Source organism: Aptenodytes forsteri, unplaced genomic scaffold (genome assembly GCF_000699145.1).
Source record: "Aptenodytes forsteri isolate BGI_AS27 unplaced genomic scaffold, ASM69914v1 Scaffold5, whole genome shotgun sequence".
In the NCBI taxonomy this organism is placed as follows: domain Eukaryota; kingdom Metazoa; phylum Chordata; class Aves; order Sphenisciformes; family Spheniscidae; genus Aptenodytes; species Aptenodytes forsteri.
In genome coordinates, this window is record NW_008795672.1 from 4,883,690 (window position 1) to 4,911,427 (window position 27,738).

Sequence of the window (27,738 nt, forward strand, 5' to 3'; positions counted from 1 at the left end):
GCTGTGTGGTGCTCAGTTGCCAACTGAGGTTAAACCACCACAGTCATGTTGCAAGAGGCTGTGACCTTCATTTTAACACCTTCTAGACGTATAAGTTTCATAACTATTTTTAATTTAAGTCTTGTCTGTGTAGCTCAGTAAGCTATGAATTCCCCAGGTAGCCATTTTTGGTTTACGTTTTAGAAACTTTAGAGCCTGTAAGATCTGAAATGTGTTGTAACAAAAAAACACCACGTGCTTAAAGTAAAGGATATCATTGCCAGTAACTCGAGATTTGTGAAGTAATCTCAGTTTGTGTCAATAGTATATTCATTATAGGAAACTTCCAATTTTCATAATTTCAGTTGCCTTTTTTCTTTTCCTGGGGACTGCATACAATCATTAAGAATCCCCTAGTGTCTAATGGATGCCTAGGTATGGTGGGTTTTGGGAAAAGTAATAATTACGGCAGTCAGCCTGGTGGGTTTGCATAGAACCTGACAGTGCTATTCTTTGAGACCCAGCCTTCTGGTGACAATGATCCATAGGGGACAGAATTGCACACCAGCCACTTCAAACTGTGACTATCCAGTGGCAAGCTCTGAGTGGGGTTCAGCTGGACCATACCCTTCTCACGGCTAAAAAGGGACCCTGTAGTACCCCATCTTCAGCTTCTGCTCCAGAAGGGTACGGGCCTCTATAGGTCCTGTCATCCCCATGTGGCTGTCTCACACATCCCAGGACATCTAAAATCACCAACATTTAGGGTCTTGTCCCAGATGCTTTTCTTCTAATGTTAGGGAGGAAACGTGTGTAGAACCAAACCATCTGCAAGCAATCAGATGTTGCATCAGTGATTATCAGTCTGTTCTCCTGTCAGTTTTTAACTGTAGCAAAGCACTGTCCTAATTTGCTTAAGATTTCAATGTCGTCTTGAAATCTGGCAGATATTGAGCAAACATGGCTATCACTTGGTTCACAGTTTTCAACACCTATCCTTCATATACATATCTGTCTTGGAAGCTTTATGTAGATCAGTCAGCTTGCATTGCTTTTTTAATAGGTTGTATGCAGCAACATGATAAAATCTGATCCAGAAACAGATGAAACTTTCTTCTTAAACTGAGGGAGAGTAAAATAAAGTTTCATCTGCTTCTGGATCAGATTTTATTCCTAGTGGGGAACTTATATTTAAAGACAAAGACTTTATTATTCTCCCGGTAGTTTTATTTCAAGGCTATAGCTGTCTGCACCTACTGCTGCTGCATTGGAAGTGGCCATAATAGCTCAAAAAATATTTAATTAAGGACAGATTTCAAAAAACAGATTGGGATTTCTGGATTTCTTTAGAGTTTATGTTGTCTCTACAGAACAGACTTGTGTGAAAACATGAGTTCTCAGGTCTCAGTTTCTTTGACACAACTCCACGCACACAGGTTTACTCCTAACTTACACCAGCATAAGTGGTTACCTCTTTGCTAGTAAATTAATCGGGGCCAGCACACAGGTTTAGTACTGTGACACTATGTCCATGCTGTTCAATTCTTAGCTCTCCCCTTGATAAAAATCTGGCTCGTGCCAACTAGCACTCTTCCAGAGGCTGCAGGACCTAAATGCAATGAAAATTTCTCTCCTCACTTTAAGGGTAGTATGAACAAATATTTAAATATTATTCATGCTATTGCATAATTATCTTTTATTTTTCTTTCCTAATGCAAACATCATGTTTTATAACTATTCCTTATAAAGGTGTTGCCAGGAATGTGCTTAATAGACTTTGAGGTTAGTTTACATTATTATTAGAGCAAGCTATTTTGATTCAGACTGTGTGTCCATTATATTCAGTATTTTATACTGATGCCCATTCTAATAACACTGTTAGATTTGTTGTTAGTGATAATTTCTCCATTTTAAAAACTGAAGGCGTTCAGGAGGGGATTCTTCATTAGGGGAGAGTTTCAAAATACTTTGGGTAATTACAGAATATAGGGATCTAAGAGCTATTGCACTTAAAGCTGACTTTACTGCACTGGCATCACTCCTGTTGACTTCCTTGGCATCAAAATCTTGCCCAGGAATTCTCTTGCTGTGAGTGTCTTACTGGAAACCAATTTGCAGCTGTGGTTTAAGGCCGCTGTCAAATCTGTTGACATGGGTTCTCTATAACTATGTGCTACAGAGTTATGAGGCTGAGCTGTGTGTGGCCTTTGGTATCAAGAGAGTACAAGACAGCATGATCTAATAAGCTAAGCAGAGACCTAACATGCAGAAGTTGCATATCCTGATTGTGCTTTTGGTTTCCGAGAAGTCAATGAAATCCTAGGTTTGTCAAACTCCATGGCAAAACATCCATTCATTTTGAATTTCAGCTATAGCTTTTCTGCGTTGGGTGTCTTTACATTGCATTAGTAGATTCCTTGCATTTGTGCCTGCAAAGTATATTTACTCTGTGGCAGACTGCTGAGAAACTATTTTGTTTTGGAATGCCAACAGAATTTTTAAAACAAGCCAATAAAATGTGGATTAGCGTATCACAAAAGGTATTTACTCAAGATTTTTAAAGGAAGCCAAACGTAAAATTGCTGAGTAACTCTGGGCTGCTGCTTAAGTTGGCCTTTTTGCCAGAGAAATGGGGGGTTACAAATAAGATACGATTTTTGAAAAGGTGACCAGGGAAACGCAGGGAATGGAGTCCCCCAGGGATCTCTTATTGGACCTGTGCTCTCTCACATTTTCACCAGTGGTCTGGAAAAAGGGGTGAGGAGAAATAGGTGGCAATACGTGTTGACAATACCGAATTCTTCAGGGTAGTGAAAAATTAGCTCTGGACAACAAGCACTGCAGAAAGTTCTCATTGGTAGTGTGTAATGCTGATAAAACAGTAGACAAAACTGAAGGTCACTAAATGAAAAACAATGAATGAATTGGAGGGGGAAATGATGCTAAGAATGCACTAATAGCAGTGTGCTCTAAATTAGGTGTTTATTGCAACTATGGAAGGATATATTGTAATCATAAGAGATATTTCTGAAACTGTGAACTGTGGCAAGAAGGCAAACAGAATCTTAACAATCTTTAAAAAAGCAACTGAAAACAAAACAAAGCATCATTTGCAGATGTATAAATCCATACTGTGCCCTCCAGTGTTGTATGCAATTTTAATTCCCTTCCCCTGCATCTCAAAAAGGTATTATTGAACTTTTCAGAGTGAAGAGAAAGTTGAGCATTAAAATATAGAATTTTTTTTATTATTATTATTTTATTTTTTAAACCTGTGTAAGGACAAGGACACTAGACTAGACTAGAATTAAATAGATTAAGGTTCTTCAGCTTGGGAAGAGATAAGTGGAGAGGCAGAAGTCATTCAAGTACCGAAAATTATGAGTTGTGTAATTGGTTGAGTAGGAAAGCTGAACAGCCAACAATGGTCAAAGTAAATTGTCAAATGAAATTATCAGGCAATTTTATAATTACAAAAGAAAATACTTTTTTTTACAGATTAAATCAATTATCAAAATTCAGAATTCATTTCCACAGTATTTGTGGGTTCAAAAATGATCACCAAATTCATAGGTATCCCCTGATGACTATTAAATGTGATAACACAATCTCAGGCTCATGAAAACTCAAAGCCACCAGTTGCTGGAAGTTGGGAGAATATACTGAGGAAAATATCATTTTCTATTCTTGTTTTTAGAATCTTTGCCTAATTATCTGCTACTTAGGATTGCTACAGTTGAGGTATGGAGCTAGATAATATACTGTCTACTACAGGTGTTATTACAGATAATAATATACTTGTGAGTCTACAGTTCAGCAGAGCACCCAGTGTGTAACTAGTGATCTCTGAATAATTTCAGGCATTTGTAGATCTGCTGTATTTGATTTTGGTGCCAGCAACAGCTAAATTACATCTGTCTTCACTGTCTAGGTGCTTTAAATGCACAGTCTCCAATTCCACCTCTTTCTTCTCAAAAAAACTTTATGATATCATGTAAAAAGTCAACAGTAATGTAATGCAAAATGGCAATTAACCATTCATCCACTGACCATTTAGGTTGGCTGAAATTGTTGAACTTCCTCAGTCAGTCAACCGTACCCCAATGCTTGGATTTGAAGTGCTGCACAAAAGCATCCACATTACTGCTCTCCAGAAGCAGCAAATCTACTTCTTTTAGTTATTCCAACCCTGAGACTCTTTCTCTACTTTTTTGTGGGACTCTAGGGATGGTTGAAATGCTGTTTGTTTTCCTCAAATTGGTTGAAGGAAAGCTGACCAGCCAACAATGGTCAAAGTAAATTGTCAAATGAAATTATCAGGCAATATTATAATTACAAAAGAAAATACTTTTTTTTACAGATTAAATCAATTATCAAAATTCAGAATTCATTTCCACAGTATTTGTGGGTTCAAAAATGATCACCAAATTCATAGGTATCCCCTGATGACTATTAAAGGTGATAACACAATCTCAGGCTCATGAAAACTCAAAGCCACCAGTTGCTGGAAGTTGGGAGAATATACTGAGGAAAATATCATTTTAATACTTTTTTTTACAGATTAAATCAATTATCAAAATTCAGAATTCATTTCCACAGTATTTGTGGGTTCAAAAATGATCACCAAATTCATAGGTATCCCCTGATGACTATTAAAGGTGATAACACAATCTCAGGCTCATGAAAACTCAAAGCCACCAGTTGCTGGAAGTTGGGAGAATATACTGAGGAAAATATCATTTTCTATTCTTGTTTTTAGAATCTTTGCCTAATTATCTGCTACTTAGGATTGCTACAGTTGAGGTATGGAGCTAGATAATATACTGTCTACTACAGGTGTTATTACAGATAATAATATACTTGTGAGTCTACAGTTCAGCAGAGCACCCAGTGTGTAACTAGTGATCTCTGAATAATTTCAGGCATTTGTAGATCTGCTGTATTTGATTTTGGTGCCAGCAACAGCTAAATTACATCTGTCTTCACTGTCTAGGTGCTTTAAATGCACAGTCTCCAATTCCACCTCTTTCTTCTCAAAAAAACTTTATGATATCATGTAAAAAGTCAACAGTAATGTAATGCAAAATGGCAATTAACCATTCATCCACTGACCATTTAGGTTGGCTGAAATTGTTGAACTTCCTCAGTCAGTCAACCGTACCCCAATGCTTGGATTTGAAGTGCTGCACAAAAGCATCCACATTACTGCTCTCCAGAAGCAGCAAATCTACTTCTTTTAGTTATTCCAACCCTGAGACTCTTTCTCTACTTTTTTGTGGGACTCTAGGGATGGTTGAAATGCTGTTTGTTTTCCTCACTTTAGTTTTTAGACAAGATGTCACTGTAATTTTTTGAATTTGTTCTCCCAGCCTTGTACTAACCCTGGGCTATTTGAAGACTCTTGGTTTTCTTCATTTATAGACTGGAGAATATGGGTCACAGTCTGACCCTGCATTCTTAGTACTTTACTACTATTGATGCCGTTTACTACTTTTTATAATAGAAACTAGCTGTTTGTATTAAGGATAGTAGGTGACAGTGGTTACGTGTTTAAATACATATGTCATACCGACTGCATAAAACAGCAGCAGCTGAAGTGAGAGTTCCACAACAGAAGAGTTTTATTGCGGAAGAAGAGTTTTGCAATGCAGGAGTCTGACATGAGCTTCCCTATTCCTTTACCAGTAAGATATATAACAACAAACTGTTTCTTAATAAAACTGACGAACAGAATCATCATGCTAATTCTCTCCTCTGGGCTCAGGTGCATTGTCACATCATCACAGCTTGACAAGCTACAAGGACAACTGAATTGCCATAGATGACCATAAGTATGCTCTTAGCCCATGGCAAATGAAAGGTAGTATGACTGAGCTTAATCCTTGATGGAATACTGTACCTTGTTGCTGTGTGCACACAGCTGTTGTGGCTCACGTGAAATATTACTTGACCAAGTATTTAACTCATCCTCATAAAATGTTTTTCATGGTGAATAGGCTGCCCTAAAAGAGCAATTAGCTTGAGGTAGGAGTGAATGCGTAACATTGCTTCAAAGGTCTACCCTCACGTGGTGAGAGCCAGCCCTGCATGTCCTCCTTCTTAGGGCAATAAGTCTTTCCAAAGTCTAAATGTGTTTCTGTTCAGCCCTACCAGCATTTTTTTCCTTTTTGGGTTTCCTTCAAAATCTTTATATTCTGTCTTGTGCCCAACACCTTTTTTTCTTTTTTTTCCTTTTTTTTTTTTCCTCTCTCTCCCAAGAAAACTTTGTGAATCCAGGATTGGACAGCAAGTGACTACTGAAATAAAAATCTTTTGAGGATAAAGGCATTTTAGTGCAGTATGAAGATCAATAATATGCTAGGTCTGACAAGTACAGTGGATTTGCAGTTGTTCTTAATATGACTATTCTATTTCAGCTTGCTGCATTACATAAATAGATAATCAACTTTTTTTAGTTCATCCATCCCACAGGCAGCAATGTATTAATGGTATTTCTTCATATATTTGTAGTCTTGCTTTATAATATGCCCAAAAATGTCTTGTGTCTTTTTTTTTTTTTTTTACAGAGGACACTATTTTTTCTTGATTACATTTTGTTATTTTTGAATTGGCAAATTAGCTGTTACTAGACAGTAACTGTAAATGCCATCATATTTTGCAGAAATAAGGGAGTTACCTCTCTTCCAAAGAATAATCTGCTAAGCCTACTGAATATAAGTTGGTCTGAGAAGGTTGCAACTGAAAAACTTAGCTTCTTTAATTTGAAATTGGAAATTTTAGAATATTTTCAAGACAAAAAATTTTGTCCACACAGGGTTGTAAATTTCTAGAAGTTGCTCACAATGGGGTCACTTATTCCAACAAGCAGGGTGTCTGTGTGTCTCTCCACTTCTTCCCCCCCCCCCTCTTTTTTTTTTTTAAGTACCCTTAGAAGTATGGAAGAGGTCACTGAAAATATGATTAAAAGCATTTGTGAAATCAGAACAGAACTAGAAGGCTGGGATCATAGCTGTTTTGAATACTTCCTCAGATCTGAAGAACATCATGGTAAAGGTGCCCTATTTTAGACAGGATTTGTTGTATGTAGGTTAGTTGCTGCAATGGGTTACACAAGACTTCCAGAAGCAGTCAGGTGCAGTGTAGGTGAGTTTTTAATGCTGCCCTTCCCTTTTTATAGCTCTCTCTTGCAAGAACAGAGTATCGTGGTTTCCATTTAATCACCTTTGAAATAATTGTCCAATTACACAATAATACGTTGCCAATCTTTCACAAGTTTCACATGTTTCAAAATAGACAAGGGAGTGGTGTTGAAGGCACCTGCAATTGAGGACATTGGTGGAGAGGAGAGAAATGGAAGATACTTGCAGTGGTCAGTAAGAACTGCAGCGTTAAAGGTCCTCCTCTTCAGGTATAAGGTGCATCAGCTGATACAACGTGAGGTCTAAATGTCTCTCCTAATTTGTGGCGTATTAGAGAAGATGATTTGCCTCGAGGTCTAAGGTCTAAGCTTTGATGAGATGAAATGTATTAATCAGAGGTTTCTGTTCTATATTTTCAGAAGAATGGCATATCAAATGGAACTCTCTACAAAAAAACATTTATTGAGCACTTTGAACAGGCACCAATGTATGTTGCTGTTCTTACTTTCCTGGGTTTTGGAGTGGGAACAATATTTGGCTACCTGCGAGATTTTATGAGAGCCTGGGGACTAGAAAAACGTAACATTGCTGCAGAAAGAGAACAACAAAAAGTATGTATGAAAAAGACATTATGTATCCACAGCTGAGTTTTCCCCTGCTTGCAAGTTATGTACAATAACCTACCGAAGTAACAAGGCAGACAACTTTCATCTTAGAGAAGAACATTGCATAGGGATGAGAGGAATGACACGCACTGCAGTATAGTTAAACACATGTGTATGAATATGTACCTATATATATATGTAAAATCATAATTTAACCCAGAGAGATGTTCACCTTGTTCTAAGAGTGTCGGAATACTCTCAGCAAAAGAGAATCTCAGTGTATTAGGTCAATCCACAGAAAAAGAAAACTCAGAAACGCCTTCTTGTTAAATATATCGTCTCTCCAAATCTCTTAAACCCCAATTTTTCTTTGTCCCAGCTGGCTGTCTTTCTTTGTCCTTCATAGCGATAGGCAGTGCTAACATCTTCGTAATTGCTGACTTATGTTTGCTGAACTGCTGGTCACAGGGCACTCAGGAATCATTGTCCCAGCACAAAGTGAATGTAGCCTGAATTCTTGCAAGTCCTGACTTAGAAATTTTTTCATCCCGCGTAGTTCTAAGTGAAACTTGCACCTCAGCAAGCTCAATTGCCTTCTAACTTCGTTTAGAATTTTTTGTTGCTCCTCCTTCTCTGTGCAGTTTGAGCCATCATTTACAATAACACCTGGCATTATGGAGGAAAAATGTGAATAGTGTTACTGTTCCTCTTACAAATGAAATTCCCAAAATTGTTTCCTGTTTTGGCTTTTCAAAGATGCATGCACTACTTAATGAAATATCATGGTGCAGTCTTTTTATCAGCATTCTCATGGAATACCCTTTTCAAATTCACTTCATGATTTGGCCATTTGTTGAGCTATTTTGATTCCAGACATGCCAGTTAAATCTTTTTGCCATCCACCATGGATTACGTTTTCATTTAATTCTCCAGTCTCCCACATATGTAACTACATGCCATGTTATTTTACCAGTTTATTGTATCCAGTGCCTAATATGGCTATATTGCTGTTTCATATAAAACTTTGTTAGATTCCATACCTTTCTTTTAATTTAATTGCCAAGTAAAATCCATAGATAGAAATTAATTGTCAACCAAACTAGTTGTCTTAACTGGCTGTTTGCATGTCCAGTCTAGGCCAATAATGCCCAGATCAATTACATTGGACTAGCTTTAATCTAACGTATCCAGCATTTCATGAAATATAATGAGTTGTTTATCCTAGTTTTGCAATCTGCTCCACACATAGCAAAATGCTCAATTTGAAGCATTTGCTTTCTCCAAGTGAACGAATCATGAGTTCTTCTGTTTCCAACTTTCCAAATATGGGACTGGAGAATTAGGCCAACTTGTTGACCATTTAAAAAAAAAAAAAAACAAAACAAAAAACACCCCCTAAAAAAGCCAACACTGTATTTCAAGGGAATTAAAGTAAGATATTTGCTGATTGGAGTTGTTTGTGACGTAGAAACATGTGGCTGTTATAGCTCTCTGTTTACTAATGAATCGTTTTTTCCTTTTTAATGGGAATGACTTGGGTACAGAAGCAGACATTTTCCTAGCAACGTAACCCTGTGCATGTTTTCAAACCAGGATTTTGTGCCACTTTATCAAGATTTTGAGAACTTTTACACCAGAAACCTCTATATGAGAATACGGGATAACTGGAATCGTCCAATTTGCAGTGTCCCAGGGCCACAGTTTGACCTCATGGAACGCGTTACAGATGATTACAACTGGACATTTAGGTGAGTCAGCTTACACTCTACAGCTGTCAGCTTCATAAGAATACTCCTGATACATCTGCAATGCACAGAAAGTTGCATCTAGCCCCTCCTACCTAGATCCTCAACGAATATACATCAGCATATCTATTTCTGAAATCAGTACCGTGCTGACAATCCGTCCCCTTTCTTCTGAATATTGTTTGGAAATGCAGTAGTGGAAGGGACTGAACTCTGCCACAAATGGGTTTTGTTTGGCTGTGTCAGCACAAGTAAGACTGCTTATACTTCATTTATAACAATAGAACTTCAGTCAGAACATTACAACGAAATTTGTTGTATCCCTTGGTTAGGATTTAAATCAAAGTTTCTTGCATTGCATAAATGTGGTTTCTTACTTACATAGCGAGTCTTTGGCAGTGAGTTTTAAGCAGTTTACAGCTTGAAGATTTCAGTGTATTTGCAACTGTAACTGAATTAAACAGGTATGGAAATTCACCATACAGACAACGTGTGGGTTGACTATATTTCAGCTTATTGAGAATGTATCATAGTGTTTCCCACAATGTTTTCCTCATGTTTAATTTCTGCATGTGTGTGAACACTGATGACTTTGTGGAAGCTGTTGACAATTTGCTTGAAAAAATAGTGTCTATAAGTTTTTCCTTAAATAAAGCCCTAGGCTGGTTTGTTTATTTAAATCCATAAAAGCACCCTTTCACCTAACACCAGTATATTGCCATCTACAGCTTGGAATCTGGAAAACGTTCTGAGCAAGAAACAGCATTTAGTCAGGAAAAGAGAAAGGCTGGAAAAACTTTTGGGATGTTAAAGTATGAGGATTGTAAATTCCCAAATAGGAATTTGACAGTGGAACAAAATTTGGTGTGAAAATTTTGGGGTTTTTTCTTTTTGTTTGGGGTTGGAGGGAAAGTTGCACTATTCTTTAAAATTTGCTTTAATTGTAGGTTTACAGGAAGGACTATCAAGAATGTAATCAATATGGGTTCTTATAACTACCTCGGCTTTGCAGAAACGGATGTTAATGCTTTGAAAACTGTGACCATAGAGTTACAAAAATACGGGACAGGAGTCTGCAGTACCAGACAGGAAATGGGTGAGTAAACAGCTAGATGGCCACCAAAGTTTCTGTAACTATACGCTTTTTCTTACAGATATCTTGAAGGAATTAGATACTTAGAGAATTTTAGTCACACCAACGATTACTTGTTTCACTATTAAAAGTGATGTGTTTTATTCATTATCACATAAGGTTTTTTTTAAAAAGGAAAAATGTTATTGATTTTTGGAAAAGCAAAAACAAATGTGTCATACAGTGGCCTGGGATTCTTAATGATGGAAGTAACAGGCTTATTTTTTAAAAGAAGGAAAATAAACATTGAGACTTCAAGAATTGTTCTAGGGCAAATTTAATTGCATCACATATTTATATCAGTTACCACATACAGAATGTTCTGATTAGTAAAATAAGCTTTTACATATTTTTTTTTTTAATCCCATGTTCTAAGAATATATTGTAATGTTTTATGAGGCATTAATGGGCACCACATAGAAATTTCTAGTGTGCCTCTAAGGAATAAATTCAGGAAGGCTCCATCTGACTTCTTTGGTTTATATGTCCTTTATGATTTGTCTGCTTTTTTGGTTTGTAGGCTGCATGTAGTGTTATCTTCAATTGTATACTTTTACACAAAGCCTTGCATTCCTAATGGTGCAATCAGCCCGCATTTTAGAGAAAACAATTTTGAGCCATAGAAATGCAAGGGAAGGTTTATCTTCAGGCTTTATCTTTCTTGGGAGCTATCAAAAGAAAAAAAAGGTAGGCTTCCCAGCATGGGGAAGTCTTTTATAGACTTTTTTTTTTCCTTAATCCAGCAATCTGAAAAATTTTCATTTTGTACCTCTCAAAGCAAACTCTCTTCCTCCAGAAACCTTATGGAAAAAAATATTGTATTTCTTTTGGGTTTTTATTTAAAGTTTCATTTCCAGACAAAAAAAAAAATGCAAACCTTGTCATCTGCTTTTTATCTTGTCATCACGGTTTGATTTGCCAATAGAAAACATGTCAGTGACACCACTCAGAGAGGGTTTACAGATTCACCCTACTTTCCTTTTGTAGGTGACCCATCTGGTGACTACAATATATTGTTTAACCTGAATTGCATGCTTGAAAGTGGTCACCATTACTAGTCATCTAAGGTATTGAAGGAACATTTCTCTGTGTCTTTTTCTCTTGGATTCTATTTTGTCTGAAAACATTTCAAGTTGTTTTCAGTATGTCAAAGAATATGCCTGGTGTTCCTCATTCTTTATCTTTTGCGGAATTTTTTTATATGGAAGATTTGCATAACTTTGACTTATTCTCAGAAAAAAAATTATGAAAAGATTGATTCTACCTTCAAATATGAAAACCTTTATTAGTTAACTTCATCTAGTCTGTTTTGAGAGCCAATGTATACAGATTTCTGGGACTTTCTCTTCATCTGAACTCCTGTGCAGTACTCAAAGTTATCTTGACAGATTGAGCAAAGTTTTAGATTCATTCTAGTTGCGTTCACAACAAATAGTCCCATGAACTTCATTCAGACTATTCACAATGCAAGAATGGGCTACAAATAAAGAACATTGTACAAGTCTTGTCAGTATCGGTCTTTTCAGGAATGAATTTCAGAGAGCAGCTTGGACATCAAGACTTATTAAAATAGGAAAGCAGGGTGTTAAGACCTGGCTTAGATGGTGTAGATGAGTAGTCATAGCATTTTGTCCTAGGCAGCTAACAGAGAGCCTGTGCTTGTGTAGTCAGTGGAGAGAGAGGTTGCTCCACAGAGCAATTCTGAGCAATGGTTACTTCATTGGCCCTGGCTCTGTTGGAGCCTGTCTACCACCAAGAACTGTATGAACAACCTAAGGAAAATAGCTTCTTATTAGTAGTGTGGATACCCTCTTTTCTTTTTCCTTTACCCTCTTGTGCTGCCTAAGCTCTATTCTGGTTCACAGTTGAGCAGATTTGAAAAATTCTATCCGAGTTAAATATATATACACATATACTTTCAAGAGAGAGGTAGGGAAGGGTCTGTATGAAACGTCTTACCTTTTTTAATTATCATTTGTCATCTTCATCTTAGAAAAATAGAACAGAATGGTTTTGTTCCTGGGCAGATAACATTTCAAAACTTTTGTTGTTATTGTGTGGCCGACCTAAAGCGGTTTGAAGTAAAAATGCAGTGAACTGTAGGAGCCAAGGCTATAAATTGCCTGTGGGGTCCTAATCCAAGAGGGCACTTGAACGATTTATAATTTCAAGCTAATTGACTTTGAAAGTACTGTTCTGCTTATGTGTATTTAAGTGTCTGGCATCTTCGGGGTTTTGCCAAGATCTCTCTCAAAGCAGTGATAGGTCTCTCTTTTTGAGAAGGATCGTTCCACTACTTTGAGAAGATTTCAGAGAGAGGGGAAAACAAAGAAGAAACAAATAAAATTAATGCAAGTGATGTTTGAAAGAATACATGATGGTAAAACTGTCCTTTGTGGTCTTCTGCCTAAAATCCTCTTCTCATAACTGTGCAGACTGTGGAGCGGGTATAAAATGCTGTCATATCAGAATGTTGTTGCAGGTAGTTTGCTCTCAGAATAAGTTAATACGGACATTTTAACATGGTGGTTTATATCTTTACAAAACTGCGTTTTATTAAGGAAACTTAGTGAAGCTAAACCTCGTTAAATGTAAAACAGTTATTCTACATTCCAAGAAAAGTAACTTAAGACTGTGTGTAAACACAGTTGAGAAATTAACTTCAGCGAGAACTGTGAAGCCCTGCTTATGCTTTCTCTAAAATAGTAATGCACATGCCACTTGAACAGACATTCCTGTTTAAGCACAAAAGCATAGCAAACTGATAAAAACAGGGGCTGGTCTTCCTAGATTTGTCCTCCATAAAAAGATTTAAGGCTTTCCACTCCATTTTTAATTCCATGCTCTTTTTAAATTATAATAATAATAAATCACTTTCTTAGCATAACAGTGCCATTTAAGACATATTCCTGAGGCTTTTGTGGGACTTTCAATCTGAAAGAAAAATGTTTTCCTTTTTTTAAGACCAAGCTAACTATTAACCCTTAGGATAAAGATCTTGGGGTTATAAGTGGTAGTTCCATGAAAGCATTAGCTTACTGTTCAGTGGTCAGAAAGCAAATCAAATACCAGAAATTATTAGGAAGTGAACAGAAAGCCAACCACAGAACCTCAGTATGCTACTGCATAAAGCTGTGGTTTGCTCTCACCTTGAGTAGTCTGTGCAGTTCTGGTCAAAAACATTTAGCAGAACTGGAAAGTGTCAGAGAAAGGCAACAAGGATCATCAAAGGCCTCAAACAGCTTCTGGGTGAAGAACTATTGAGCTAGCTGTGTTCAGCTGTCAGAAATGCCTGTCATCTGGCTCAAAAAGAGCCTAAAGGGGGAAATTATAGCAATGTTCAAAACTATGAGTGACGTGGAAGAGTGGTCAGGATTGGCTGTTCGTTGTCGGAACGAATGTTCATTGATGGAAGGTTTCCATCTAAATACAGGAGGCAGCTCTTCACATTGGAGGCTGGCAGACTCAAGGAACTCATTGCAAAGAAGGCTGCAGATGCTAAAACTTCACACTCCCTTGCATTCTAGGGAACACTGGCCACATACAGAGGAGAGATCATTGCTAGTTACTAGAAATACCAAAACTATTATCTGATTCAGGATGTCCTTATGCTGAAATTAGTTAGAAGCTGGGATACTACTATATATATGTTTGTCCTGCTTTCATTCTTCCTGGCATCGATACAAGACCACTGTCAGATGAAGGATTATGGGCAAAAGGGACCTTTTGTGTGGCACGGTGCATCTAATACTAGTTGTTTAGCATTATTTTATGCAATTAGTTGTTTAGTATTAATTTATATTATTACTTATATGTCTTTGGCCATTGCTGTACAACCATTAATACTGGACCTGTGGACTAGCAAATCATCGTACAAATTTGGCTTGAATCAGGAACATGCACATACTCGTATTTTTATAAAGTTGGGCAGTATTTATGATAGAGGTAGCATATAAGGAACCAATGAAGCAGTAACCTGGCTGTTTTCAATGTTTCTGAGGACACTAAGATTAAAAAGACGTTAAGGGAAGACACTTAAAAGAGATCAACAAGAAAGAGTTGCACATATGATTGGGGCATGTCTTCTAAGAGCAGTAGCTTTAGGTGAATGTGTGAAAGTGGTTGTTTGCAGACGGTAGGCAGAAGGCAAAAAACGCTGATATCATGGTCTGCTTAGAGGTGAAAGACTTTTCAGTTCTGTGTGGTACATGGGATGGAAGTAGCCCCTGAAGGATCTTGGCAGCGAAAACCTAAGCATAAGTAAGATCCTGCAGGAAATTTCAGAGCAGCTGGAGATGTAGAATGAGGACCCTCTTGGTCAGAGGGACAGGCTGGGAGGAACAATAGGACCATTCACCTAGAATGGTAAGAGTATTCTGAGCACATCTGAGAATGGCAAGGTTAAACTTGCTGAAGCCAGAGGAAAAGATGCTGCATTAGCTGTGTGAGGTGTCAAGGGAGGATACAGAAAGATCTGCACCTGCCATATCTGACAAAACTGACCATGGGTGTAATTTAAATTAAAACAGCTTTTGTCAGCAGCAATCTCTCCTGCAGGTGCAGAAAAAGTCAATTTTCTTTAAGTTTCTTTGGCTAGTTCATTATAAGTCAAGAAAGCAATTGGGACATGAAAAAGCAGGGAGTTTTGTTTTCCAGGAATAAATGTTGGGTCTGAGACAATAATTCTTAAATGTTGAAGGATTTAAGTAACTGGAAACCAGCTGTTCAGGTAACTGGAGTACTCAGAATGTTAGGGTATTTCATGTAAACTACCCCCAAAAAATCTCTATACTATGTTTTATTTATGTTTTACTTATTTTAATCTTCCTCTCAGAAGTGTTTTTTTCATCTTAATAAAAAATGCTAACAAATAGGAATCTAAATAAATTTGAAATAGCATGTATTCCCTCTATATAGTGAAAAGAATGACAACTTGAATGTGAAGTCCTTTTTTCCCATGGAAATCAATGTGTTTTAATGGCTAGAGTGGGAGTTGGCTACTGTTGGAGGCAGGCTCACAAGCCTTTTGTCTGAGCCCATCCTGTCATGTTTATAGTCAGTCTTTTCTAAGCAACGTAACTTAAAATTATCAAGGGAGAAATATGCAAATGATTATTTAACACTGTTTCCTGCTTGCTGATTGCAGATGATAACAAAACCACTGATGTTATACATTTTTTAAAATATGGCAGATTATCATGCCTTGAACGCTCCTAGGCTTAGCGCCAGGGCGGTGACGGGGCTGTTACACGAGCAGCTAGTAGTTCCAATGCTCTATTTATCTAACTCACCATTATTCCCTATGGAGATGATATACGTGAGTAACAGGAGCAAATGTATCATTAGTGCTCTGTAAGCAGCCAAGCAGGATTCCTGCCTTTTGAAATCCTTCTCCTGTGATTATGTCTTGGACCAAAAGACAAGATGGAGCCTGCACAGAACACTTGCAGGGTGATTCATTCTGGAGGGCATGGTTAGGAGATTACCTTTTAACGCCTAGCTTGCACTCAGTTGTAGGGCTTTTTGTTTGTTTGAGGTTTTTTTATGTTTGATTGTGATCTGATTTCTAAAAAGCAGATCTGAAAACCTGTGCCAACATTTAAATTACAAAGGTAGCTCCATTCCCTTCACTTACTTCCGTTAGGTTTTAAGGCCTAATATGAATTTCTAGCAACATTTCAAGAAGGTAAAAGTAGTTATTTGGTTGTTCTTTCTTTTATACCGCTTCAAAGCTTTAATTAGGGCCAGGGCTCGTTTTAAACTCAGTATTGTACAAACACAGAAATAAATGGTCCATTTTTCAGTTAGGAGAAAGAGATAAAGAACTAAAGTTCCCATAATTTACAGTTTCCAAATAGGAGCTTAAGGAGAAATACAGCCACATAAATGAGAATTAGTGTGTGTATATATATCTTTCATAACGTTGGCTACTTTCTGATAGGGTATGGTATAAATTAGGACACAGTTCACGAGAGGAATTTTCCTTCTTTGTCATCTCCTACTAACATAATTTTCCTTTTTGTGCCTACCCTCTCATAAATAGCTGATCCAACTTATGATCAAAGGGTCAAGTTTGTTCCTGATATTTCACCATTGCAGAAGTTTGCTTTGCAAAGCATCATTAAGCTCTGGACAGTCCGTCTTCTGGCAGGTGGAACTGAAGGCATCAGGAGTAACTAAGGGTTGTGTGACCTGTTTAAAACCTAAAATATCTCCAATATATAATATTATCTATGTACATGCAATTATTTAGGCACTTAAGACACTGCCATCCAGGCTTTGGCATGGAGGCTGGACTTCAACTGTACATTTTAGCCTTGTGTTTTTATAAAGAAAAAAAGCAAACAAAACTGGAAGATCTAAATTAAACTGGAAGTTTTGTTAAAATGAATCCACTCTTTTCTGAGAATCAGTATATAGATACATTATTATATCTATGACATCTGCAGCATCTTTGTGGTATGAAAGCCCTGTCAGCTGCTAGCAACATTAAGAAAGCTTGAGCGTTTCCTTTCTTTCAAATGCTTCCTCAAAACCCACCTCTTTTGGGGCTTTTTTATGCACATGTAGTGTTAAATGAGGTAACTACATAACATTACTGTGTCCTTCTCTCCCTCTCTTTTGCCAATATGTATCGTTCTAGTTTAGGACACTGTCCTAGTGTAGGACAGTGATACCACCTGCATCATCTACTCTTGTAGAATGGTGTAAATAAATAACACACGTTCTACATCTTCTGTTTCTTCATCCTCCTAGCAATAACTCATCCAATCTTGCTTTTGTAAAAGTGTGTATGTGTTTCAGTAGTAGTATTTTTTTCATCTCTGACAAATATCTTGCCAGAGTGAGTTTGTGACCTTAAGTTTCAAATGTTGCAGGGAAATTTTAGGTGGTTTGTTCTGTTCCCCACCCTCCTAAGGGTACCTCTGACAAACTGTCATTTTCATAGAGTAATGGTTCTTATTCACCTTGGTGAGTAATATCAGTGATCCATAGGTTTCCCAGTTGCTGTTCATATGTGGAAGTGGCTTTTATGGGAATCTGTTCTTTTTCTTGCAATGACTTGTTGCTTATATCAGTTTACTCCTCCAGCTTTTGTTTAACTTGAAGTGAGCAGGTATTTTCCTGCCTTCTTCGGGTCTCAGAATTCCAAACAAAAAATTCTATTAAAGGATCCTGTTGCCAGTGTTGGCAGTTTACCCAGTACATGTCATTACCACGTAAGAACCTGAAAGACTGTATTGGGCAGACTAACCAGTGGCATAAACCACCTTGTCCAAGCTGAAAGTGTCAAAGCTAAGTAATGAACTGTGTGGATCATGGGAAACACATTTTCAAGCTTTATCTGTCTAGTAGACTGACAGTGACTTTCAACTCAAGAGCATGGGTAAGCCTATGAAAGCTCACCAAAGCACAGCAAAGCCTGTCCCCAGAGTGCAGTGGTAAGTTAATGGAGGGAACTGGGTCATCAGATTTTGAAAAGGAGGGGATTTCCTCTGAAAAGCATGGGAACCTGTGGAGGTGGCTAACATTGTTAAAGTCCACTTTTGATATAATCTTTGATTTTACTTTCTATAACACCTATATAATCTTGAAACACAGTAACACCTGCTGTACTCTATTGCATACAACTGTTCAGCAGGGAGGAATAACTTTCAAAAGAAAGTATTCCATTTTGCCTCTTAAGGATGCAGGTAGCTTTCTTTTTTCCTTTTTGTCTTAAATCTTTCCTGGTAAGATGGCATACATTATTTAGTTGTATCCTCATTTCTCAGGTCAAACCAAGCTGTAGTCAGCATAAAAATCAGAGCACATAGAGTACAGGGAAAAATTCTAATGTCTATGTATAGGACAAATAAGGAAGGTATCTGTATGTTTTTAATACAGTGTATTAAAAAAATATATCTAGTATATCACTTTTCATTCACCAGATCATGATGCTGGTCTGAATCCAGCACAATACAAGACATTTTAAGAGCCATGATAACCTGACTTGACACTGCTAAGGTTGTATTTAATAAAGACCAGTGTAATTACTGCCTTTCTTATGTAGCTTGAGATGTAGCAGCTTGTGCCAGTGGAAGTTCCCTTGGATCAAATTTGCATCTGTCTGGTAGTGCTGTTTATGCTTGTTGGGGTGGTTGCTGTGACCAGCTGGGAACGCTAGTGGACAAGCCTCATTCCAGCAGAGCATATCTGACCCCTTTTTTCCTCCAGTGGAGAGAAGTGATACAACTGGTGCAGTTTATATGGTGTCCAAGGACTGACCCATACCGGAGAAATCTTCTGATATGATTAAATAGCTGCGCAATTTATTAAATAAATACCCCTTTTACTTTAAACCTGGGAAAATGCAAGCTGGTATGCTTTATCAGCTCTACTCAACGTATATCGCTATCACAAACCTCCCACTGTCAGTACTGATGTGTATTGTATTGCTTCTGCAACACCTCACCTACCACCTACAATATTGCCATTATAATTAAAGTAATTCAAAACTAGGGCTCATTTTGCAACTTCTTGTCATTCAGGTTTTGGTTTTGCAAACCAAACCCCTATTGATTCCAATTTTTATTCCAGGATTTGTAGGCAAGAGCAATATACAATATCATCTGCACTCACTGTTAGGATTAGTAAATAATAAGTAGGAATCGGTCACTTTCAGAATGTCTCATTCTTCACCATCACAAAATCAATAAAAATAGGTCAAAAGTGTGCTGTTCCTTTCTGGTTCATCTAATAGATGCTTGAACAGAATAATCTGTAGTGAATCCGGCTTTTCTTGTTTGTAAAAACAGAAAATATATGATGCAACCCCAAAAAACAATTTAAGTCCAGCCCAGTAGTATCAGATTTACCCCTGGAAGAGTCAGGGACAATTTTCTCATGCCTTAAAATGCCTGCCTTGCAAAGCACACACTGCTTGTTTCTCATGCTTTCACAAACCGTCTTCTAATTCAAGCTGTGACCATAGTGTGGTTGGCTTCAAGCTTCCATTTCAGACTTCATCTTCTCTTTGTGTGCCAATAACCCTCAAGCGACAAAATAACATCTGTGAGGAACACTAGGGCAGCTGACCATGCTGGAACCCTCAGTTGTCAATGAGTGCTGTAACCAGGTTGAAGACTAACTGGACCCAAAATGCAAAAAATATAGAACTAACCATAGAAATACACCCTGAGACCTACTGGGCTTACAAGTTGAGACATAGATTCTCATACACATCTCAAGTGAGTGGCTCAACTCTGAAACACTATGTGGTTTTGTATTTCATGAAGCTTGGCTGTTAAGTGGTGTCTGTGCAGAGCCAGCACATATCCTTCTGTACCTCAGGACCTACAAATGCAAAAAGTAGCCATCCTCAGAGAGCTTCATGCGGAGTCAGCTCACACCTACTGGAGGTTCTGCAGAGCCAAATTTTCTGTGTCATGTTGCCTAACTTATCCTAGCACAGAGCCAGAGACAACCCAGCTCAATGTACATCCAATGTGATACAATGAGTGCAGAGACACTCTTGAAGCTCTGCTGGAGTTGGCTCAGGTCTAGCAGAACCCAAGCGGGCTCTGTGCAAAATGACAGCACCACTGTCCTTTACTGTCCGTGTAATCCAGGTTTTTCCAGAAGCCATATGATTCTTGCTCCTTATCTCCCTGGCTATTGGAGAGTTACCTGCCCGCATGATAATTTTCACATTCTGTTTCCAAATGAATGTCATTCTTACTTTGGATATTTAACGAGGAAAAATAATGAAAACACTACCTCACTGTAACCAGCTGAGTTAGTGCTGTTGCTGAAACTGTACTGCTGCCATTTTTATTTGATTTTTTTTAAATGAGCTTTCCTCCATGATGAAGGTAAGATCGTCTTCCTGACTCATCATTCTTGTCAAGACACTCTAGCCAAGCTTCTGCTTCCCTCCATTCATCTGCCCTTTGTCCATCACAGTGAACACAGATTTCTTGTTCCCATCAATTGTAATTCACTTTGCCTGTATTATTGTGACACCAATTTGTGCAGCACAAGTGAGGTGAGATATTCACTTCCCTAATTTTTTTCTTCTGTTCCCTTCTTACAGCCTTATTCATAGGGGAAATGCTCTATCAGAATCCACAGGCCACTCTCTTTTCTTCCCCACAGATCATCCTGTAAGAGTTCCTTCTGCCTTGGTACCTGCAATGCACAGCCAGGCAACCAAAGACTAGAGAGCTGGCAAGTTGAGATGATTCATTACCATTCAAAGTTATTTGTTATCTCAATCTCTTAACACCACTCTTTCGTTTGTTGACTTTTGTATTTTGTCATCCTCCATTGTGAGTTGGGCGGGAAAGATATTGCTTTGTTGCATAGTTGGAGCACCTTATTTGTTTGGAGGCTCCAGGCACTAATATTAGATAAGTAATGTGCAATAAAGAAGGCTCTCTAGTGTTGCCTTATCGTTTATGTTTGACTGTTGAGAAGGAGGAAAGAGGAGAGTTATCATCAGTTACGGAGAGTGGCATAGCTTTTACCTTCCAGAGTAGAAAAAGATGGAGAACACTTTTGTTTGTCTATCCATATAAAATCACATACATAGGCACCCAAGAAAAAATTGAAGAATTTTGTTGTCATCAGTTTTTGCTTTCACATCCAGAGAGAACTCAAGAATGCTTAAGATGTTTGTCCCACATTTCCTATAAAAAGGAGGTGGTTTTGTCCTCATTGCAGGGGGAGAAAAGGCAAAAAGTTACTCTTCAGGATAAACTATGTCAAAAGTTGTTGTTATGGAAAAAGGAAACTTTTTCCCAAAGCAACTGCTTTACTACCTTAACAGCAACAGTATTTGTTAGCATTAGTTATAGCTGGTTTGCATCCTTGCTTTTTCTTGCATTATCCCACATGCACAAGATACAAATGGAAAATTTTCATTAGAACTTAATTTCATATAGCTTAATGATACTTCTAGCCTGTTCTTTTGTATGTTTTATGTCCTTAGAATTAATAACTTTCACAGTTTAATGAGATTTAAGATCCCCTGTGCTTATTTCTGCAGGCACCCTAGACAAACATGTAGAGCTAGAGAAACTTGTGGCCAAGTTCCTTGGTGTGGAAGATGCTATGGTGTTTGGCATGGGCTTTGCAACTAACTCAATGAATATTCCAGCCCTTGTTGGGAAGGTGAGTATTTCCTGAAGGAACACACGTAGAACAACCGTTTATTAATTGTTTTAACAACTGTTACAGTATTCTGGGCACGCATTAAGTGGAAAGGCTTGATTGAGGAACAAAACTTGATAACAGGAATGCATGAGTCATAAGGCTGATGACCTTGTGACCTTAAATAGGCTCTTTCATCATTTTTTTTTCTAGCTCTGGGTGTTGCTATCACACACACCTAACATCTCTTTAAGGATGAGTGATATGGTTGTTTACCTTTTCTTAACAAAGTTGCTTCTCCCTAAAAAGTAAGGCTAGCTCTGGGTTGCTATCACACACACCTAACATCTCTTTAAGGATGAGTGATATGGTTGTTTACCTTTTCTTAACAAAGTTGCTTCTCCCTAAAAAGTAAGGAAATGTTGCATCCCATATCTCAGGCATTGTGGGATGAAGTATTTGGGCTACTTGCAGAGATGTTGCCCAGCTGCCTGTGGTGAAAGGTGATGATTAGGATATTTTTTACAACACTTTCAGAAAAGAGAAAGCACAGCATTTAGCATTCCCGATAAACAGATCTCCAGCCAGCCCTGCAAAGAAAGCTGGCAGCAAATGCAAGTCTAAAGTTATGACCATATGACAAAAGTTGAGTTCTTATTTGGTGTTGAAGGGACTTCATCTCCAATTTGGGGTACCTAACACAAAGGCATGAAAATCCATCATCCTGTCAATCACAACTCCTGACATAACAAGCAGTTATACTGTGCTGTTAGCTGGGAAAGTGGGTAACTCCTCTTCAGTTCGTGCAAGTGTGAAACAGTATGGTGTGTCATACAAGAGTGAAACAGTATTTCCCTCTTGGTGGAGATGGAATGAACTCACTGTGTGGTATACGATCAAGATTTCTTCTGAAGCACCGGCCTAGAGGTGAAGTCACTTCTTCACTCACTATTGAAGATGAATCCAGCTTTTGCAAGAGATTTCTAAAATACATGTACACAAGGGCTGGGCAGGGAGAATTGCTTCAGCTGCCCAGAACATGAACTTCAATCTGCAACGGTGCTGGAGAAGTTGCCCAGCAATTTCAAAGGGAACAGATACAGAGAATTAATAAAGGTAAATTTATGAAATTGCAGACATACATAACAGCATAAGATACTTGTCCCTTGCTTAGCTATAAAATAATTTTCCCTCATTTAGCTGGCCTCATGTGGACACTCAGGCCTCTGTCAGAGGTGGGATATTTAGATGTAGTATATAGAATATAATTATTGTATATTAATATTATGTATTATTATAATGTATTATATATATTACAGATGTTATGTAATTGCCCTATGTTGGGGAGATTTATTCCTAAATTTTCCTCTGTAATTAAGCCTAGCAGCTACATTTTCTTGTCAAGATGCATATACTCTTACTGTTAGTTCTGCATACCAGTCTTTAGGCAGATTTGTGTGAGTATCTCTCAACCTAGGCATAATCTGTGTTTCCAAAATAAGTATTTACTTAATGTTGTATTGCCTTTTGGGTAATGAAGCCACAGCACAAGATGTGTAATAGAAAGCAGAGCTAAATTATGGTTCCAGCTTGAATTTCAACTGTGAATCCTGGCTCCTGTTAATATAATACACAAAGTTATTTCTCCTGCATTACTATTTTAGTTTCTAAAAAGAAAATGAGTTTTCAACTGAGTTAATTAATTAAAAATATACTACAGGCGAACTGTATATGCATTTACCAGTGAAAGACTCTGCCTGGTGCCTAGGCTCCACTCACATCTTAATGGAAGTGGGATTTATGAGGCATAGATCTGTCCTGATCTCATTTCTGCAGCCCAAAGTGCTGATGTCAGTCCAGCCTCAGTGTTACTCCTCCTTACATTACTGTCATGCAGTCTTCATATACGGGGTGGTGACTGCATTTTCCTTGCAACACAAAATAGACTGTAGACAGGTGATAGAGGAAGCAACATGATTTGATTTTACTATAAAGCAGTCAATCTCTACTAGGGTTATTCACCGCTTTCCAGTTACAGGAAATATTTGGCCCCTTCGCACCACCTGGGAATGCCTGAGAATCTGATCCCACAGTTTCTGCCTGCCTTTGCAGTGGGTCCTGGCACCTTCAGAAAAGTGGCAGAAAATCCAGTTCACGTTTAATACTTATAGCTTAATTGGTGCAATGTTGTATCATAGACACACGTGTATGCTGACACACACATGCACACATGTCAACAGCCTCCCAATTCATGCAGATGTTTATTGTACTCCTTCTCCACAGGGCTGCCTCATTTTAAGTGATGAGTTGAACCACACTTCTCTCGTTCTTGGTGCAAGGCTTTCAGGTGCTACTATTAGAATCTTCAAGCATAATAGTGAGTATTGAAGTTGGAAATATTTAGAGACAGAGTTGTTCACACCTCAAAGGCAAGAATGCTTCCTTTCAATGTTTGCTTTGCTGTCAGTTCCCAGATAATACCTTTGTCCAGGCAGAAGGATTAACTGTTCAATATTATGAGCGATTTCTGATGGGGAAAAATTAATGGTGTAATATTATAATTGCTATTGTGCATGATTTGGGTCATCAGGTTGGACCTTAATTTCAAAATCCAGAGTCTTAATCTCATTGCTGTCTTTTTGACATGCTGAATGACTGTGTGCTGTCATAAAGGTTTTATTGTTACTATAGCAAAAATAGTACAAACATACTTACAAAAACATACTCCATATTTCCTGCCTCTCTTTCTAGTAGGTTCAGTGCAACCAGAGTTACATTAATGTGGCATTACTTTGAAACGGTTACCCTAATTCCCAGGGGGCTATACCAAAGATGCAGATGGTTATATCAAGAGCATCATCTCAAATATTCTTTGAAGTATAATTTTAGTATAGAAATCACACATTAACTTTGCAATCCTAGAATTATCTTCTAAAACATTCATGCTTTTTGACTTTACTTAGTTAATGCTGCTGTGGTCACTGTCAGAGACATTGTGATTGTTTTGGTGACAAGAGCTTGTTCTTTTCCCTTATTCCCCATTGCAATTCCCCTTTCCGTCCCCATTGCTGCCACCAGGCAGTGATTGCAACAGAGGCTAAGAAGCTAGAGAAGTGGTGAGGAATGAGAAAAGAGGTCTGATCACCTTTGTTAATAGCTAATATAGTCCCTTCTCTTTATTAAGTGTTGTGTTCAGCCCTGAGGTGAGCAAAAATGTATTATGCATATGCTGTAAAAAGCCTAAGGATCTGTTGGAATGAAAAGCACACTATAATTATAATATAAGGTGTTGTTATAATTAATATCTATTCATAATTTGGGCAAGACACAATTTCTGAAGATCATTCAAGAATTAAAGATCATCTGAACCCGAATGTTTTTACAGAAGTAATTATTCATAGATTAGCCTGTAGCATACCCCAGCTTGGTTCACTTCCACCAATCTGGACATGCTAGGCATGGTTACTATACCAGTCTTTTCTCAACTTCTTAGTTTGTTCAGTGCCTTATCCCATTCAAACAGGTTTGCATCACGTCTTGCAGGATGACCTCTCACTACCCGAATCCAAATCTTCTCAGCCTCTCCACCCATCTATGCTGCGTGCAGCCCAGCTGGCTTGTGTCACTTCCCACAACATTTTAAAGAACATTCCAGTTTGAGGAGTGTATTACTCTCAACTGCTAGGGAAGCAGTGAAGGTATCACTTTGAGCTGTCATTCTTGCTTTAAGGAATTCGGTCTCTAACCGTCCCCCAATATTTCATTCCACTCCCGAGAAGCTGATACCCAACCAGCCCCTGGTTGGTTATTTTGCGCTTGTGATAAATAAAAGCTGATGTTCTTTTGTGAATAATGTATGAACCCAAAAATAATAGTGACTTTTTCAAAAAGCACTAATCCAGCACTGGAAAATGTAGACAGTCCCTTTAAGGGTCTCAGCAAACATCAGTGGAAACCCATCCAGGTTGCTTTGGAAAAGCTCATTGTTTTCTAGGTTAGAGATCCAGTTTGCCAAAGTCACTCTTGTATGCCATTTCTGAGACATCACTTTAACATATTTTCAAAGTGAAACTGTGGAAACTTACACAAATACTGTTTGGAATTTGAGTGTTAGCTTTTGTCATCACAATTTTGTAGGCCTTGAGTCTTAACCTAAATTGCATTTAAAGCACTTCATGTAAAGCAGCTTCACACCTTCATGCTCTCTCTCTCGGCCCACTGTGAGTCTCTCAGTATGTTAGTTCCATGGTTAGGAAGTTCTTTCTTTTGAATATTTCCTTAATCATACCCATGAGTTACACGTCACCAACAGCTTTTAAAATCACATGAGCAGAAATGTATGTATGTGCCTTTTGCTTTGGAGAAAACAGGATGTGTATTGGGGGAGGGTAGCAGTGGAAAGCGTAATCCAGCAGGACTGCCTTTGTAGGATGCACAGTTTCACCCAAAACGAAGTAGACAGCCTTGTTCTCTGTGGATCTGTCAGGGAGTAGTGTAATACAAGTCAGTACAGCAAATCAATTACGGGGACACATAACCAAAATTTCCAGCTTGTGTTGGGAGGGTTCTTTTCAGTTAGGCAGGTGCTTGTTTGTTTTGTTAGATCAGAGCTGTATTGCTTATGCTCCCATGCTATCCTTCTTGCTAATGTGTGGATATATAGCATATATACAGGCATGCACACGCATGCCCAAATTGTCAGGGTATGTTAGTGCTGTCACTGTCATGCTTACGAACAGGGGAATTGCTGTATTGGCCCTGTGGATGAATAGAAAACTTTGCACCTTGAGTTACCATTTGAAGATGTTTAATACGCATGAATTTCAGCATCAGATAGTAATGTGTTTTGTCTTACTTTTTAAAATCCTCCTCTGTATTCTAGTAGAAAAAGGCAGTGCCCTCCACCTCTTCTTTCCAAGGACAGGGGATTGATGTGTGTCATTTCATACAAGGAAATCAATGACCCTTTAAAGAGCTTAGCCCTGGGCATCAACCAGAGGATGTTACTGTCTCAAAGGCTTGGCTAGGGCCCGATGAGCAGTTGGAACAACTTTCCAGCAAGGTGCAGAAACAGAGAATAAATCTGGGTCCTATCCCAAAGACAATTAGGGCTTAACGCGCATTTCATTTTCACTTGTGTGTACGGAGCCACGTTGTGTGCTGGCATGAGCTGGCTCATCTCCCTTGGAGCTGTGCCAAGTTACACACACACATACCGTTTGACCCAGTATTGCCCTACATTAAAGACAATAAAAGAGATGCCAAGTGGTACCACCACTAGTGCCCGAGACATGCTTTCTGTGCAGGAGAATCAAAAATAAATTCAAATCAGGCAGCAGATTTTGAAGTTACCTTTTTGCTATTAGAATGCAGCTCGAGAAAGCAGGCTTTTTTCCATGCTCCTTGTTGCTTACATCAGCCTCTTTTGAAATGCTGTGTAATACCCTTGATAAAACTGCCTAGAACATATTTACTTTGGCTCCGACTTCCTTGGTTGCACATGTGTAGAAGAGATATGTGTAGAAGGGTGAGGTGTGAATGTTTGTTGCAGTTATTATAAATGGTTATCAAAACGAGGAGGAATAATTATGTAACAATTTAGTGAAGCAATAATATATTTTCTGAACCACCTACTTCCGGAATATTATACAAAAAACATGCACAGGTGTGTGCTAGTAACCTCCCTTTCTAACAAGCTTGGCATTGTAAATCTCTCTCCCCTCCCTTTTTTCCCCCTGTTATGGAAAAAATATTTTTAAAAGAAAAATTATAGGAAACTTTGTTCTGTGATAAAAATATTTCACAGACAAGAGAGGAAAACCTGCCATTTTGAACTTGCCACTGAAGCACATTATCTTTCAAAGGCTATACTGTAGCTAATTCTGTAAAACTGTGTTATTTTATTTCAAAGCATATAATCTGTAATACTGGATCTATTCTTTTGTTATTACACAAAAGTAAATAATTATGCTTATTTCATTAGTAAGCCAAGAAGTAATCTCTAC

At 38.1% G+C, this 27,738-nt stretch overlaps 1 protein-coding gene across 1 annotated transcript in view; it reads left to right on the forward strand.

Annotated features, from left to right (window-relative positions):
- The window catches only part of SPTLC3 (serine palmitoyltransferase long chain base subunit 3), an 81,517-nt gene that overhangs the window by 19,878 nt on the left and 33,901 nt on the right, over positions 1-27,738 (forward strand). Inside the window, exons 2-6 of the mRNA XM_009282530.1 lie at positions 7,538-7,729; positions 9,317-9,471; positions 10,416-10,564; positions 21,630-21,754; positions 24,017-24,110. Coding sequence (XP_009280805.1) covers positions 7,604-7,729; positions 9,317-9,471; positions 10,416-10,564; positions 21,630-21,754; positions 24,017-24,110 — 649 coding nt within the window. The 5' untranslated portion in view covers positions 7,538-7,603. The remainder of the gene's footprint in view (positions 1-7,537; positions 7,730-9,316; positions 9,472-10,415; positions 10,565-21,629; positions 21,755-24,016; positions 24,111-27,738) is intronic.